This window comes from Arabidopsis thaliana, chromosome 2, assembly GCF_000001735.4.
Source record: "Arabidopsis thaliana chromosome 2, partial sequence".
NCBI classification, from domain to species: domain Eukaryota; kingdom Viridiplantae; phylum Streptophyta; class Magnoliopsida; order Brassicales; family Brassicaceae; genus Arabidopsis; species Arabidopsis thaliana.
In genome coordinates this window covers 13391420-13404627 of record NC_003071.7, presented here as the reverse complement: position 1 = coordinate 13404627, position 13208 = coordinate 13391420, and the positions used below count along the sequence as shown (strand labels likewise).

The following is a 13208-nucleotide window of genomic DNA, read 5'->3' as shown; positions in this document are numbered from 1 at the left end:
ACTTTGAATAAACTTTGAATTAATTACAGGTTTCTTGACCCTTTTCTTTATTTAAACTTGATCTCCATTGGAAGTATCTCAATGAGATACCCAACAAAAAAAAAATAATTAAAAAAGAAAAAGTATGAGAGAGGTGAGAAAAAGTAGGAGAGAAGGAGAGTTAAGTTTCTCGGAAGAGAAACTTTGAGAAACTATTTTCATCCAATTTGGACAGGTGTCATCATATAATTAGTTCAACTATTAAATAATAATTAATATATCTGTTTTGATTAAAATATTAATATATTTTTTTTTTAGAAACTTTCCTTATTTTTATTGAGGAGATGGTCTTAACATTTAAAAAAAAAAAAAAAAAAAAAAACGTTTTGTGGTTTCAATTTATGGGGGAGAAAACGATTTCAATTCATATAATTTGATGAAGCTTTAATAATAACAATGTTGCAAATTAATATATTTTCGGCAAAATAAAAAACAAATGTTGCAATTTCCTTGAATGATTCTTCTGGTTAACGGAGGAGCCGCTACTTCAATCCATCCCAACGCCGCTCGATTTTATCGAATTGGGACCATGAGTCGCCAAATTCACGGAGCTGTATCTTCTTCTAAGCACATCTCCTTAAAAACCCAACACCCCCTCTCAGATTCCAACTCAGGTTCTTTTCTCTCTCTCGCTCTGTCTGTTCAAATTCCTTGGAGATTGTGTGTTGCTATTAGCGTGACTAGTATGTTTCACTAGAACTAGCCTATGGAGCTTCTGGGTCGGAGACTCGAGTGTATACCCGGAAAAAAAGGCTAAAGCAGGAACCTTTTGAGCCTCTGGAGAAATATTCCGGCAAAGGAGTCAATACCCACAAAGTAAGTTTCCTCAATTGAGCGTTTAGCATTTTGTAGAACTGGGTTCTGGAGATTTATCTCTCAAGTGTGATAATTTCTCTAAAGTGTGTTCTTACTTGGCTCAGATTTTGTCTTATTTGTCCAAATGTCTTGAGTTTTAAGTTAATCTGACTCAGCCCTATGGGTTGTTAGTGATCCTAGTGTTTTTAAATTTGTTCGCCCTGTGCTTCAGCAAATGAGAGAAAACCTTGATTAGTGTTGCCATTTGTTCCATGACCATATATGACCTTGTGTTAGTATTTTACTATTTAGAGTCTTATGTGTTGCTTAATGTAATGTCTTCCATCTTTTCATGTCTAATGATGCATCAGCTGTGTGGTTTACCCGATATAGAAGATTTTGCTTACAAAAAGACTATTGGATCTCCTTCATCTAGTAAGTCTCCTTTTATAAACTCACAACTTTCACATTCCCAACCATTCATTAAACTTAATATCAATCACCAGGTTGAAAAAATAGCCAAAGAACCTGACTACTTTCTAAACTAGTTGCATGATATGTTCTTGTCACTTGAATGTCTCAACAGATTTAATCTGAATAGAAGTTGGTAGGAAAAGTTCTATCATCAAGAAGATTCTTTAAACGGTCAAGAGATATTAATTATCTAGCTTTTGCAGGCAGGTCAACGGAAACTAGCATCACTGTGACTTCAGTCAAAACAGCAGGTATGTTATCATGCACCGAGTCCCTTAATGATAGGGTTGGTTTGGTTTTTACTTTACAGATTTCTTCACACACAGTAACTTGTTATGTTTATAATCCAGGATATCCGCCTGAAAACTGGGTCGAAGTGCTCGAGGGTATTCGTCAAATGAGATCTTCTGAAGATGCACCAGTTGATTCTATGGGATGTGATAAAGCCGGAAGCTTTCTACCTCCCACGGTATAATTATTTTCCTCAATTTAGTGTTTAATTTTTGTGTGGAAGTATGCCATGAGATACACTGAGTTTCTGCTCTTTTGGCTTGAGCTTTTTTGTTTACCGTATAAAGCACATGTGTCCTTGAGTTTCGTATAAAATTTGATGTAGTTATAGCTAGTGAATGGCTTACGAAAGGATTCTTATTGTCTGCTCAAGAAAGCACCTTTTTCTCTTTGTTGTTTTCTCATTAAAACAAGCTATGCTTGAAAGCAGAGGGATGGATTGTTCTTGTTTTAATATTAATCAGTTTTTTGCTATCCCTAGGAAAGAAGATTTGCTGTCTTGCTAGGAGCACTTCTTTCAAGTCAGACAAAAGATCAAGTTAATAACGGTGAGTTTTGTGCTATTAAGAAACACTTATTTCACTTTTCTAGTTTACACTCAAATCATCTGCATTTACAAGTTCATGATTGTACATGGATACTTACTATTCAGACGCTTTCAACATGCAGCGGCAATACATCGTCTTCATCAAAACGGCCTTCTTACTCCCGAAGCGGTTGACAAAGCTGATGAATCAACCATAAAAGAATTGATCTATCCGGTATGTTATCCAAGTGCCGTCTTACTTCTTCACGTCATTGCCTCTAACATGAGCCCCTTGATGTGCTAATTTTATGCCATTTTCTCATAAAAAGGCCTTATTCTTAGTAAAATCTTGGTTTAACAGTTTGCCTTTACTTTCAGGTTGGATTTTATACAAGGAAGGCTACCTATATGAAGAAAATAGCTAGAATTTGTCTAGTGAAATATGACGGAGACATTCCAAGCTCTTTGGACGACCTGCTGTCTCTTCCAGGGATTGGTCCCAAGATGGCCCATCTGGTAAAATTCGACTATATTATTACTTATATCTTGTGAGTTTTAGATGAAATGTTTTCAAAAAGCTTCTCAAATTTCTCTTCTGTTCTCTACATGGCAGATTCTGCATATAGCATGGAATGATGTCCAAGGCATATGTGTAGACACACATGTGCATCGCATTTGCAATCGACTTGGTTGGGTGTCTCGTCCAGGAACCAAACAGGTACCTCTAAATTGGCTTCAATCAGAAATGGTATTGTGACATACCGAGCAGATTGTCTCCGATTCTGTTTGCCTGGTCTTTGTCACCCATTTGCAATCTATGACTTTCTAGAAAACTACATCTCCAGAGGAAACAAGAGTAGCTTTGCAACAATGGCTTCCAAAGGAAGAATGGGTTGCCATTAACCCGCTTTTGGTTCGTCATTCTCGCCAATTCTTCTACCTTAAGACACACATAAGACTATACAAATCCCATGATAGTATTGAGTAACATAGCTGCCCTCCCTGATCTTCATTCTTGTCTTGTCTGACAATCATACACAGGTGGGGTTTGGACAAATGATTTGCACACCAATAAGACCACGCTGCGAAGCCTGCAGTGTCAGTAAGCTTTGTCCTGCTGCATTCAAAGAAACATCAAGCCCATCTTCCAAGTTGAAGAAATCTAACCGAAGCAAAGAACCATGATCCGAAGTCCAAGACTTTTGTATTTTGAGTAAAACAAAAAAAAAAACCATTTTTTGATTAGTTTCTCTTTGCATCCAAGAAAACTGTTAGAGCTTCGAGGCTTGCAATGTTGATAATGAAAACTTGTCGATGTATATTAATTAGGAAGCTTGCAGGTAATTAATTAATTAATTTTCTGGTGTTAAATCTTAAGTTTTTCAATGAAGGATGTGAAACGTCAGATTTTTTTGGTTCCAGAACCACAAAAAAAGACTCTTTTTTGTCAATTGATTCGATTCAAGAGTTCTTTCAACGTTTGGAGTAGAGAGAGTTTGACCTATTTGAAAGTCTCTGAGACCGGTGTGGCATGACGGTCGCGGCGGGTATCGGCTACGCGCTGGTGGCTTTAGGACCGTCTCTTTCACTTTTCGTCTCCGTCATCTCCAGAAAGCCCTTTCTCATCCTCACTGTTCTCTCCAGGTTCTTTCTTTTTTCACAATCGCTCTGCTTATTCCGGATTGTTTTTTTTTTGTTTCCCCCAAAAGCTATCTATGTGATTCAATTCGATTGCTTCGAAATGTTGGGTATTTCGCGAAGATTTTTACCTGGAAAAAATTAGGGTTTTTGGGAGATTGATTGATTTGCTTGGTAAATGTAATGCAGTACGTTGCTGTGGCTTGTGAGTCTGATCATCTTGTCGGGATTATGGAGACCATTTCTTCCTCTCAAAGCCAATGTGTGGTGGCCTTATGCTTTACTTGTTATCACCTCTGTTTGTTTCCAGGAAGGCCTTCGCTTTCTCTTCTGGAAGGTTTACAAGTAAGTTTGTTCTTCGTCCTACTGTTGTTAATTTGATGTTGTTCGTTTACGGAGCCAATGTATGTATGATAGATAGGCAGATTGGCTGTATAGCTTGTTTTGAAACTTGTTATCTCTGTTGTTATACTGAAGGAGGCTTGAGGATGTCTTGGATTCCTTTGCGGATCGTATCTCAAGGCCCCGCCTGTTTCTCACTGATAAGCTGCAGATTGCTCTAGGTACGCTTTCCGGTTTATTTTTTCGAAGATCTTTAGTTTGTTTCATAGATTGTATGCGGCTTTTGTGTTAGTTTATATTATTAGGTAGGAAAACACACTTGTGGACTCTTGCTGTCTGATAAGAAACACGAAGTAAATGGGTTGCAAGTATCTTGATCTTGGAATAGGATTTAGATTTGTCTACCTTGTTCTTAAAGCTTAGTTTCTTGTTTTGGAAGAAGGAGAATGCTGTAGAATAGGTTGGATAACGATATAGTTGAAACTAATATGGAACCTAGAACCCACCCAGCAGCTGTTATGCATCCCGTTTCTTACTATTTGACATGATCTAAGACTATTCCAGTCAATTGCAAGCAGCTGGTGGTTTAGGTCATGGTGTGGCGCATGCTGTATTCTTTTGTTTGAGCCTCTTAACTCCAGCGTTTGGTCCAGCCACATTCTATGTCGAAAGATGTTCGAAGGTGCCATTTTTTCTCATCTCTGGTGAGTCATTTGAACCCAAATCTTGTTCGTACAACATATTAAGCTTTGTCACTTCTTCATTAAGTCGCTAGTGGTTTGATTTTTGTCTAGTGCACTAGTACTCATGTTATAATTTTACAACCATGTCTTACAGCAATCATTGCTCTTGCATTTGTTACGATCCACACATTCTCGATGGTCATTGCTTTCGAAGGGTATGCAAAAGGGAACAAAGTAGATCAAATAATAGTTCCAGTCATACACCTTACTGCTGGAATGTTGGTAAGATCTCAGACTTTTCAATACCACCTGTATTGTCTATATCCTTTACTGGTTAGGATAGGCTTAACAGTGATCTTTTGTTTTTGTTTTCTTGATTCTTACCAGACATTGGTGAATTTTGCATCGGAAGGTTGTGTGATCGGGGTTCCTCTTCTTTACCTTGTGGCATCTTTGACTCTTGTGCATTGTGGAAAAATGGTTTGGCAAAGGTTGTTGGAAAGCCGGAACCAAAGCAGCGCCTCACGGTAATCTGGCCTCGGTCTCAGAACAACAATAGAACAGTCGTTAATATCATTTTATCTCATGTCTTGGTTTCTTGCTTGCAAATCTCGTTCGTCTTTATCTCCTAATTGCCTCGAAACTTAAACCCTTGTGTTTTAAAACGCACTTATGATCCTAAATTATCAAAAAAAAACTGAGGAAATTTTATATCACTGAACCAAGAAATATTTCAGAAAATCCAGTTTATAACTGCGTGACAAACTCTGTTGATCATAAGAGGCGGTTGCATTGGTCAGTTAATTTTTGGTTTGGCCTCTTTAGATCTCCCGACTTGCAAATCTCATTCAGGTCATGTATCCCATAATTGCGTCAAAAGTTTAAAACTTCATGTTTTGCATGCATTTATGATGAGAAATTATCAAAAACTTATAAATAAATAAAAAAAAGTCATTTATTTAACCTAAACAGATAATACTCAAAGTAACAATACAACTAGCTAGGCGTTAAGCCTTTTGACAATAACACGAGTAATTTTAACTAGTTTTCGAACTTTATGGTACCAGTAAGAAAAAGGACACGCTTGTTCATGTTCTAGAATCTTTGTCCATTCGTCTTGACAATCGAGCACAGCCTCAAAGCCAGCTTCAGTGAGTTGGGACATTTCCATACGGTCCGTTAATGACTTTGACTTTTTCTCTCCAACTACTCGAGCCTTCTGAAAACTATTAACCGCGATCTTGTATTTTTCCTCGCATACAGCGACCCAATTCTTCTCAAATGGTTCATTATAGTTTTTACGGGTATCTTCACCGCTGATAACCAAGAGTCCAGTGTCAACTATAATTTGGGTCCTTGATACCTGGTAAGAAGGTTTCAATCATAAATAAATAAAGGGTATATTTTTTTGTGTAGTGTATTAGTAAACTACAATTTTTTCCAAAAATATTCTAGTACTTTGGATGCCATTTAATAATACAAGAAATGTTGAGGTTAAAAATTTCTACTATTAATCCAATCCATTTATCAATATCCCTAAGTTTAGACCGTTATTATCCCTAAGTTTATTTACATTGAACCAAACATTTTGCTTCTTCTTTGTAATATATGTGACCAAGCTATTGTCACATATATTACATTAAACCAAATATTTGATTTTTAAGATATATATATCCAATCTTCTCCAAGAAAAGAAAAAAAAATAAAATAGAAATTACCAAAATTAAATTAAAACAAAACTCAGCTCTATATCAAAATTTATTGTGTAGGGTACTATTTTCTTGATTGATAAAATTTTAATAGTCCTGTAATTAATTTAATGAAAAATGATTTTCTAAAATATTATTAACTTGTCGATTTATTTATATATTATATGTTAAATATGCATGGATCGAAGTAGAGGAAATATTTGCATCTTCTAATCTAATATTTGCGATTTGTTTAACATTTACTTTTGATTGGTTACAATTATTCAGTTTTCTTAATTAAATCTAAGTTACGTTAGATCATCAATATTACGAAAATTCTTTTTATTCCTAGTTTCTACCACATGGATTTCTGCATAATTAATATAAAAAAAAAACGAAAATTGTTACATTAGTAACTATCTAACGTACCGCGATTAAAAATATGTCATAGAAGTCGCGTGCGGCTACTATACGTTTGTCCGACCCAATGTTTTTCATGCAGAAATCTACTTCAGACGACTCCTTGCAAAGACTGTATACGTCTTTGGTTGGCATTGCATTTGATTTTGGAAATGCAAAAAGCACTAATAATAACGACGAAAGAAAATTTATGTGTTTTTTTAGCATCGTGGCCATATTGAGACACAAATTAAACGTGTATCTTTTTTATTTAAAAAAAAATCTGTGTTTCAAAGATCTTATTTATAGTTAGATTGAAAGTTAAAAACGGTAATAATTGTCTATGGATGAGATTCCTTAAATATTTGAATGGTAGCACAGTAAAATAGTAACAATAATTAATGGAATTAAATCAACCTGGTTTAAGAATACTTTTGGAGATATTCACCAAAAAAAAAAAAACATTTTTGGAGGGAATATGAGTCTCCGACTGAAATCAGCGATTCTTATTTGAGTCTTTAATTGTCCAAGGCTTTGGCGCATATATATCTTGGAGGAACATATATATATAACAAACATCGACATAGACTTTAGGAGTGAACAAGAGTGACTATAGCATTAGAAATCTTAAATGATAGTTTTTTTAATAATAAAAACAAATCTTAAAATGTGTGTTTAGAACCAAAAAAAAACTTATAATTTGGAATAAAAGGAGTAACAAACTTCAGTAGAGAGTGAAGACTTTTACGAGAGAACGTTAATGAATTTGGCATACTTTCACAAACGAAACGTCCTTTTCACAAAAGGTCACTTGTGTCGTGGCCATGAAATTCCGGTACAATTAGGTCACAAGCTTGTTGAAAATAAGAAGAATGATTCCAGAAAGCTTGAAAACATTCATGTTATAGAAAGTGAGAGGAGACGTTTGTATCGGACCATCCCTTCTCCATACGTTTTCGCAGTCGATCACAGCGTTGGTGCCAATCCTTGCCAGTTTTTCCACGTCCCAAAACGATTTTTGAAGTCCAAGTTCCCAAGCTGTGTGAAACCTTGCCGAAGCAATTCCGTAATTCGTCTTGCAAACCTCGATCCGTCTCCTCCCATGAGGACCATTGAACTTTCGACGGACTCTATCAATATGAGTGGTTGCGTCATCCACTTGCATTTTTGACTGCGTTATCTGATAAAGTTTCCAACATAAACAAGATTAAGTACACTCGAATAAAATTGCAATATATGTATAAAATTCATAACATTACCGCAATTAAAAGCACGTCAGTGAGGTCACGTGCGGCTGGTATACGTGGATCTGTCCCAAGGTATTTGAGGCAGAAGGGCACATCAGTTGTCTCTTTGCATAACTTGTCAATGTCTCTGGCTGGAATCGCGTTTGCTACTGGAAACACGACTATTAACAACGACGTAAGGAAAAGCATGTGGTTTATTAGCATTGTGGCCATTTTGAGAAACAAGAAGTGTTTTCTTGTGTTTTTTTCTTAGCCCTGTTAAGCGTTATTCTTTCTTACAAGAAACTTTATAACCTTAATGTATTAGAATTTTCTTATTCTTTTGTGCTAAACTTTTCCAAAACTTTAGCACCATATTTATACTAAATAGGTTGTGGCTATACAATAAGCCAATTTCCTATTCTCGTACTAATAGCAATAGATAATTTCCTTTTTTTATGGATAGGAAATTGTCCTCTGTCTTCATGCTTTCTTTTCCTCATATATAAAAAAGGAAACTCTTGATAATGTATGGAAGAGAATCTCTTCAAGAGATTCCTTACTAAATCTAGAATACTCTATATTTGCATCATGCATCTCCAAAAAGACATCATAGACAACTATTTTTGCTTTCGAATTTGTGCTAATTTAGCATACATCTTTAGCATTTTTCCGGACTTAGTTTTTGCTTGAAACTCTCATTCAGGTGTATACCACAAATTGCGTCGAAACTCGAGATTTTAAAACGTCATGTTTTTCACGGAATGATGATAAATTATCAAAAACATCACAAAGGTTTTATTCATTTAAACCAATAAATACATATAGTTTCAAAAATCGGGTTTACAACTAGAAGCAGAGAACAATCGGTGTTAATAAACGTGTGAGTGAATAAGCTAAACCAGTTAATATCGTAAATAAATCAAATTCCAATACGACGTACTTAAGCCTAAAGCTTGCTGATAATAAGACGAGTAATTTGGCATAGTTTCAGAACGTTATGGTAATAGAAAGTGAGAGGAGACTCTTGTTTCGGACCATGCTTTGCCCATTCGTCTTCGCACTCGCACACAGCATCAAAGCCAGCTTGCGTGTTTCGGGTTATTTCCATATGGTCCGTCGATGAATTTGACTTTTTCTGTCCGACTTCCCAAGCCTTGTGAAAACTAGTGCCCGCGCTCTCGTATTTTTCCTCGCATAGAGCGATCCGATTCTTTCCAAGCGTGTCATTAAACCTTTGGCGGATATTGTTGATTTGTGTGATTGCATTGGTCACTTGAATTTGAGTCTCAGATATCTGATAAGAAGGTCTCAATCACAAACCAAAAATAATACTTCTTTTGTAGAATATGAATAAACCACAGATTTCTATAACTTCTATTTAGTATTTTGGAGGCCATGTAATCTTACAAGAACTGGTGTGGTGAAAATTTTCAACTAATCTATACTATTATCCCTAATTTTACCAACACTGAACAAATATCTTGCCTTTTTTGGTAATATATGTGATCAACTAATCTGACATATCACTAATCAAAATTGTCACATTAAATAACGTTACCGGAATTAAAAGCATGTCACTGAAGTCGCGTGCGGCTACGAGACGTTGGTCCGACCCAATGTATTTCATGCAGAATTCTACTTCAAACGTTTCCTTGCAAAAATTATGTACGTCTGAGATTGGCATTGCATTTGACATTGAGAATACAAAGAGCACTAAAGATAACAACAGTTGAAGAAACTTCATGTGTGTTATTGTCATTTTGGCCATATTGTGAACAAAGAAGGTCTTTCTTAATTAATTTTGTTTCCGTTGTTGTGTTTCAAACATTTTATTTATAGTTAAATTCAAAGCTAAAATAGGTGATGATAATATACGGATGAGAATGAGATTCCTGAAATTTTTAGGAAAGTCAAAGACTTTGAACGGTAGTTCATCAAAATAGTAATTAACAATCATTAATAACCATGAAAATACTAATGGCAGTTTAATGTTTCGGTTTCCACTAGACCATTCCATTATCTCCTAATTTTAATTTTTGTACACAAAACTTTTTTTCTCTTGGGTCATGGATGACAAAAGATAAACATGTTTTGCTTTGGGAAATAAAGAAACTAATCTTTCACAAAAAAATAAAATTCATCAAGATAAACAAATAAACTAATCCAATTTTTTTTTACTTTTGGAAACTAAAACCTATTTATGTTAGGGGAAAAATAAATGAAATAAAACAAAAATTTGATTAAAAAACGTTAATTAACTGGATTTCACCTAATTATTAAAATTAAAAATTAAAATAGTGAGAACTAAAATAAAAATTTATCACTAGAAAATTATTAAAATAAGAATTTATTACTAGAATATATATATATATATATATATATAACTTATTTAAGGAAGATTGGGAAAAAAACAAGAGCAAATCCTTAGTAAGAACGTAATTAAAAATTCTGTTATATAATATTCTCTATCTCTCTCTTAAGCTTGTTATTAAACCTCTTCCTTAATTTCTTGTAGTTCTCTGGCCGCACAATGGAGGCTTATGATATTTGTAAGTTTTGGAAGCTGGATATGTTGGAAGAATTTTCTCAAATAGTTCTCAAAGGAAAAAAGAAAATCATCCTCGACATCCCGAGCCCCTCTCAGCAGAACAAAAGCGACATCGTTTCGTTATGTCCTGCTGATAGTCCCGAAACATGCAATTCTTCGATACCAGACTGGCTCGTGAAAGTGATGAGAAAAGAGAATGGATACGATCCAAAGCTGATCATAAAGAGGAGGGTGCTGTGTACGACTGATCTCCGTAAAAACCAGGGGTGTCTCTCAATGCATCTCAGCAAATTAGAGAAGTCAGATTTTTTGACAGAGGACGAAACCAGATTCTTAGATGAAGACTTTTTAAAGGCTAAAAGGGATGGTTTGAAAGTGTTTTTGGTGGATCCTGAATCGGATAAGCATGTCGTTTATTTAAAGAAGTGGAATGGTAATACAGTTTGGAAATATGTGTTAAGTCATGGTTGGAACAATGTGATTGATAAAAAAATCTTCAAAGTCAATGACGTGATTGAAATCTGGTCCTTTCGAGATGGAAGTGGAAAACTTTGCTTTGCTCTCTCTTCTCCAACCCGTTGTGGTAGAAGCAGCTCTGGTCATTCCTCATAATGTCACAATGTTGCTTGAGACCCAAGTAACTTTAGGAATTTGTTTTTCATTATTTTTTATGGTTTATTGATTTTTTTTTGTAGAGAGATTGGATATTTTCTCCCTTGAGTCAACTAGAGAGGTTGGATGTTTGTCCAATGACCTTATTTTTCTGAATTTATTTATTTATTTTAAATTGACTTGGTAATAATGTAGATTTATTAACAATTTTTTTCTAAAAGATTACTTTGGATTTATTGTTGCGGTACTAACTTGTGTTAATAGCTTGAATCAATATTTTATCACGAACATGGATTTATTCCCAATTCTATCCAAATTCACAACCTAAAAGATTTGATTTGGTTTTCTACAATTTAAAAGAGAAGGTGTTTGCACTAAAACAGAGTAATTGATGAATCACATAATTTCCGGTTCGGTTCGGTTATAATTATGTGGTCGGCTAAAAAACCGGAATTTTAACCCTGTCTCCATCCTCACTCATATAAATAGTCGAGAAACCCTAAATTTCTGCCAAAACCTCACAGCCACACAAAGAAGAGAAGAAATGGCTTGCACCGTAGATTTCCGGTGCCTTGACGAAGGATTCGGCGGCAAAACCTACAAACGCAAACGCGAATCTCAAGAACAAGCCGCCGCCGAAGCAATCGCCGATGAAGCTTCCATGGACATCGATGGTGCTCCTCCTGCCGCGAAACGTAGCGCCGTCGCTTCCTCTGAAAATCCAGACAAACCTATTGCTCTAGCTGTCGAGAGACCAACCTACGACGGTGTAATCGCCGGGAAAGTCTCCGGACGGAACTGGAAACAGCCGCGAACTCATAGATCTTCAGGGAGGTTTGTGAAGAACAGGAAACCAGATCTGGAGGAGATGAAGAGGCAAAGGGAGATTAAGAAAGCGTATAAGGAGAGGGTGAATGAGCTGAAGGAAGAGATTAGGAGTAATAAGGTTGAGAAGAGGAAGAAGAAGGAAGAGAGAGAGAAGCGGAAGAAGGAGAATGTTTTGAGAACTGGTACTAAGTTGCAGAAGATTACAAATCCCAAGACTTTGAAGAAAATTTCTATGTCTAAGAAGCAGAGGAAGCAGCTTAAGAAAATTCCTGACGAGATGTTGAGTGGTGGTAGCAAGAAGAGTATCACGAATTAGTGGTTTTTTGTTCCTTCTCTTTAAAGGCAAGTGTTTTCAGTTTTTTGTATTTCCTCATGAGGTTTATTCGATGTTGTTTAGTTAACAATCTGCAGCTAAGAACTAAATGTTATGAAAGTTTAATAGTGAGAAACTGTGTTTTGCTTCAACAGATAAGAACCCATCTTTTGTTTGCAGTTTCAATTTCACTCCATTGAGAAATTGGATTTTGATTATCATTGTGTAATTGACTTGAATCTGTCGCACATTAGTTATATGTAGTGTGTCCATTGCTATATCTGGCTCTGCTTCTTGATAAGGATCTTGGTGTTTGACTTTGATTAATGGTTTCATTTCGATAGCTATGTTCTGATATGTTCTCAATAAAGTGACAACCATATAAAGGGTTGATCCCATGAGTTTGTTCTCCGTTCCTCTTGTTTGAAATGCGGTGATTTTAGCTGTTCTTAGGAGTATTTCAATTGTAGTCCTATCCTGTGAAAGTTCTTTGTAATGTCTTGAATTTTGATTATGATTGTGTTGAATTTATCACGCCTTAGTTATATGTAGTTGTTCATTGCTATTTCTGGCTCTCCCTCTTGATAAGGATCTTGGTGTTTCTCTAATGCTGCCTCTTGCTGTTTGGTGCGATATAGATAGGCATTCGGGTCTGAAATCTAACCTATACATTGACTTCGATCTTCGATTTATGGTTTCATTTCAATAGCTTTTCTCGGGTTTTAGTTTTACTGAAATATAACAATTGAATGATCCCATGAGTTTTGCTTGTTGTGTGATGTGTTCTCGGTTCCTTTTGTTTG

The 13208-nt window shown here is 35.6% G+C and overlaps 7 protein-coding genes across 10 annotated transcripts; 4 read left to right on the top strand and 3 right to left on the bottom strand.

Moving 5' to 3' along the window:
* The first annotated feature begins 405 nt into the window (after positions 1–405).
* Positions 406–3496, top strand: ATNTH1 (DNA glycosylase superfamily protein). Of its 2 annotated transcripts, none has more exons than NM_001084519.1 (11): positions 406–653; positions 743–855; positions 1206–1269; positions 1512–1559; positions 1659–1777; positions 2081–2147; positions 2269–2360; positions 2504–2641; positions 2739–2843; positions 2955–3038; positions 3167–3491. In NM_001084519.1, the coding sequence occupies exons 1-11, from the start codon at positions 494–496 to the stop codon at positions 3308–3310; spliced, it is 1134 nt and encodes a 377-aa protein (NP_001077988.1). In that variant the 5' UTR covers positions 406–493; the 3' UTR covers positions 3311–3491. The 2 variants fall into 2 exon arrangements, with proteins under 2 accessions (NP_001077988.1, NP_565725.1); NM_128702.3 differs by having other exon boundaries at positions 435–653; positions 737–855; positions 3167–3496.
* AT2G31440 (gamma-secretase subunit APH1-like protein) lies at positions 3422–5533 on the top strand. 2 transcript variants are annotated; one of them, NM_128701.3, is made up of 7 exons: positions 3422–3465; positions 3548–3769; positions 3953–4108; positions 4241–4326; positions 4684–4809; positions 4943–5070; positions 5176–5533. In NM_128701.3, exons 2-7 carry the CDS (start codon positions 3657–3659, stop codon positions 5317–5319), a joined length of 753 nt encoding a protein of 250 aa, NP_565724.1. In that variant the 5' UTR covers positions 3422–3465; positions 3548–3656; the 3' UTR covers positions 5320–5533. The 2 variants fall into 2 exon arrangements, with proteins under 2 accessions (NP_565724.1, NP_001325103.1); NM_001336332.1 differs by lacking the exon at positions 3422–3465 and having other exon boundaries at positions 3498–3769; positions 5176–5507.
* Positions 5534–5681: 148 nt separating this feature from the next.
* On the bottom strand, positions 5682–7148 carry AT2G31432 (Plant invertase/pectin methylesterase inhibitor superfamily protein; the record flags this gene model as incomplete). Of its 2 annotated transcripts, none has more annotated exons than NM_001336331.1 (2): positions 6906–7148; positions 5682–6151 (listed from the first exon to the last, which is right to left on the bottom strand). In NM_001336331.1, the coding sequence occupies exons 1-2, from the start codon at positions 7110–7112 to the stop codon at positions 5789–5791; spliced, it is 570 nt and encodes a 189-aa protein (NP_001323887.1). In that variant the 5' UTR covers positions 7113–7148. The 2 variants fall into 2 exon arrangements, with proteins under 2 accessions (NP_001323887.1, NP_001118428.1); NM_001124956.2 differs by having other exon boundaries at positions 5789–6151; positions 6906–7044.
* A 196-nt stretch (positions 7149–7344) lies between these two features.
* PMEI5 (Plant invertase/pectin methylesterase inhibitor superfamily protein) lies at positions 7345–8586 on the bottom strand. The gene is made up of 2 exons (NM_128700.4): positions 8135–8586; positions 7345–8055 (listed from the first exon to the last, which is right to left on the bottom strand). The coding sequence occupies exons 1-2, from the start codon at positions 8333–8335 to the stop codon at positions 7717–7719; spliced, it is 540 nt and encodes a 179-aa protein (NP_180701.1). The 5' UTR covers positions 8336–8586; the 3' UTR covers positions 7345–7716.
* A 274-nt stretch (positions 8587–8860) lies between these two features.
* Positions 8861–9913, bottom strand: AT2G31425 (Plant invertase/pectin methylesterase inhibitor superfamily protein). Its single transcript, NM_001036381.3, has 2 exons — positions 9663–9913; positions 8861–9398 (listed from the first exon to the last, which is right to left on the bottom strand). Exons 1-2 carry the CDS (start codon positions 9870–9872, stop codon positions 9051–9053), a joined length of 558 nt encoding a protein of 185 aa, NP_001031458.2. The 5' UTR covers positions 9873–9913; the 3' UTR covers positions 8861–9050.
* Positions 9914–10491: 578 nt separating this feature from the next.
* On the top strand, positions 10492–11264 carry AT2G31420 (B3 domain protein (DUF313); the record flags this gene model as incomplete). Its single annotated transcript, NM_128699.3, has 1 exon — positions 10492–11264. Exon 1 carries the CDS (start codon positions 10635–10637, stop codon positions 11262–11264), a length of 630 nt encoding a protein of 209 aa, NP_180700.1. The 5' UTR covers positions 10492–10634.
* A 436-nt stretch (positions 11265–11700) lies between these two features.
* Positions 11701–12747, top strand: AT2G31410 (coiled-coil protein). The gene has a single exon (NM_128698.3). It carries the CDS (start codon positions 11809–11811, stop codon positions 12406–12408), a length of 600 nt encoding a protein of 199 aa, NP_565723.1. The 5' UTR covers positions 11701–11808; the 3' UTR covers positions 12409–12747.
* The last annotated feature ends 461 nt before the right edge of the window (positions 12748–13208 follow it).

Excerpts from the sequence above, each read along its gene's own strand:
- AT2G31410 (NM_128698.3), top strand. The coding sequence starts at position 11,809 with ATGGCTTGCACCGTAGATTTCCGGTGCCTTGACGAAGGATTCGGCGGC.
- AT2G31425 (NM_001036381.3), bottom strand. The coding sequence starts at position 9,872 with ATGGCCAAAATGACAATAACACACATGAAGTTTCTTCAACTGTTGTTA. Across the intron at positions 9,399-9,662 it reads GTGACATGCTTTTAATTCCG|ATATCTGAGACTCAAATTCA; the intron begins GTAACGTTATTT and ends CCTTCTTATCAG.
- PMEI5 (NM_128700.4), bottom strand. The coding sequence starts at position 8,335 with ATGGCCACAATGCTAATAAACCACATGCTTTTCCTTACGTCGTTGTTA. Across the intron at positions 8,056-8,134 it reads CTGACGTGCTTTTAATTGCG|ATAACGCAGTCAAAAATGCA; the intron begins GTAATGTTATGA and ends AAACTTTATCAG.
- ATNTH1 (NM_128702.3), top strand. The coding sequence starts at position 494 with ATGATTCTTCTGGTTAACGGAGGAGCCGCTACTTCAATCCATCCCAAC. Across the intron at positions 654-736 it reads CCTCTCAGATTCCAACTCAG|AACTAGCCTATGGAGCTTCT; the intron begins GTTCTTTTCTCT and ends ATGTTTCACTAG. Across the intron at positions 2,844-2,954 it reads CTCGTCCAGGAACCAAACAG|AAAACTACATCTCCAGAGGA; the intron begins GTACCTCTAAAT and ends ATGACTTTCTAG.
- AT2G31440 (NM_128701.3), top strand. The coding sequence starts at position 3,657 with ATGACGGTCGCGGCGGGTATCGGCTACGCGCTGGTGGCTTTAGGACCG. Across the intron at positions 4,327-4,683 it reads TAAGCTGCAGATTGCTCTAG|CTGGTGGTTTAGGTCATGGT; the intron begins GTACGCTTTCCG and ends AATTGCAAGCAG. Across the intron at positions 4,810-4,942 it reads GCCATTTTTTCTCATCTCTG|CAATCATTGCTCTTGCATTT; the intron begins GTGAGTCATTTG and ends CATGTCTTACAG.